We start from the raw sequence: 993 nt of genomic DNA, 5'->3' as shown, positions 1-993 counted from the left end.
CAACGACGGTAGGCACTCTAACTAACTCTAGGCTCGGCGAGACCAGTGGCCTCCATCCTACGGAATGCGCCGTGCTAACAGACAGCTGGAGTGAGCCATTGCTTCTCCCTGCATCTGATGAACAGGTCTTTAGTTACTTAGGCCTTGCTGTGTCAGCATAGACCTGCTTTATTTAGATTCGGAGGACATAAAAAATGGCTTAAATTTCAAACAAAGTGTTTCGGTTGGGTGGGTTGGGCACGAGTTGTGCTTCGCTCTTTTATTGTTGCAGAGTTTCGCACTTTCGTGCACTGTGAAAGCAACTGCAACCTCTAAAACAGGGATATCCAGCAAAAATACACGACACAGTCTCAGGCAACATATCATTGCGATGGCTGCAGAGACACTCCTGCGGAGCACGGTTACCCGCAAAAAACTGGCAGGGCGGCTGTGCTGAAGGGCCAACACCGTGAAAGGGTATCCAATTGCATTGCAGTGCATTCAAAAAAACGTATTGTTGAGATAATACCACATACTAGTGACATCTTCCAGGGGCTGCTACTTGCGGTGTCGGGGTTATATTTTTTGGTGCTTGTTGGTAACAACGTTCACCAAAGAGTCGCCACGCCTAGAAGGGTTGCCAATGCAAAAAAGGCCGCGCTGAAGTTGAATATCCCGGCAGAACCGCTCTGCGTAAAAGACGATTTGATTTTCTCCCACTCTTCTTTGCTGCACACCACAGATTCAGCAGAGGACGAGATTTCATGTGCGTATGTTTGCCGCGAGGCTCTGGGCTGCTCAGTTCTGTAGATCTAAGGGGATTGAACGTACGTGAAAGGCGGGTCGCCGTGAAGTGTCAGTATGTCTGGCGTCGGCAAGCAGAGCAAGCTGTGTGCGCTCTCCTGGTTTCTGACAGGCTCGCCTTCTCCGTCGGGCTGAGACACAGTAGTTTTGGTGCAGGTGGAGACACGGCAGTCTATTGTTGCATTTTTCGCAGGGTTGTAGATAGCCACA

The 993-nt window shown here is 49.9% G+C and overlaps 1 protein-coding gene across 1 annotated transcript in view; it reads right to left on the bottom strand.

The window, feature by feature from the left end:
• Positions 1-587: 587 nt before the first annotated feature.
• Positions 588-993, bottom strand: part of EMH_0058400 (SAG family member) — a gene marked incomplete at both ends in the record, with an annotated part of 2,991 nt that continues 2,585 nt past the window's right edge. Inside the window, 2 exons of the mRNA XM_013497577.1 lie at positions 588-708; positions 811-993. Coding sequence (XP_013353031.1) covers positions 588-708; positions 811-993 — 304 coding nt within the window. The remainder of the gene's footprint in view (positions 709-810) is intronic.

Source organism: Eimeria mitis, genomic scaffold (assembly GCF_000499745.2).
Source record: "Eimeria mitis Houghton genomic scaffold, Emh_scaff2766, whole genome shotgun sequence".
Classification (NCBI taxonomy): Eukaryota; Apicomplexa; class Conoidasida; order Eucoccidiorida; family Eimeriidae; genus Eimeria; species Eimeria mitis.
The sequence above is the reverse complement of the archived record's forward strand: the minus strand, read 5'-3'. Positions and strand labels throughout refer to the sequence as shown.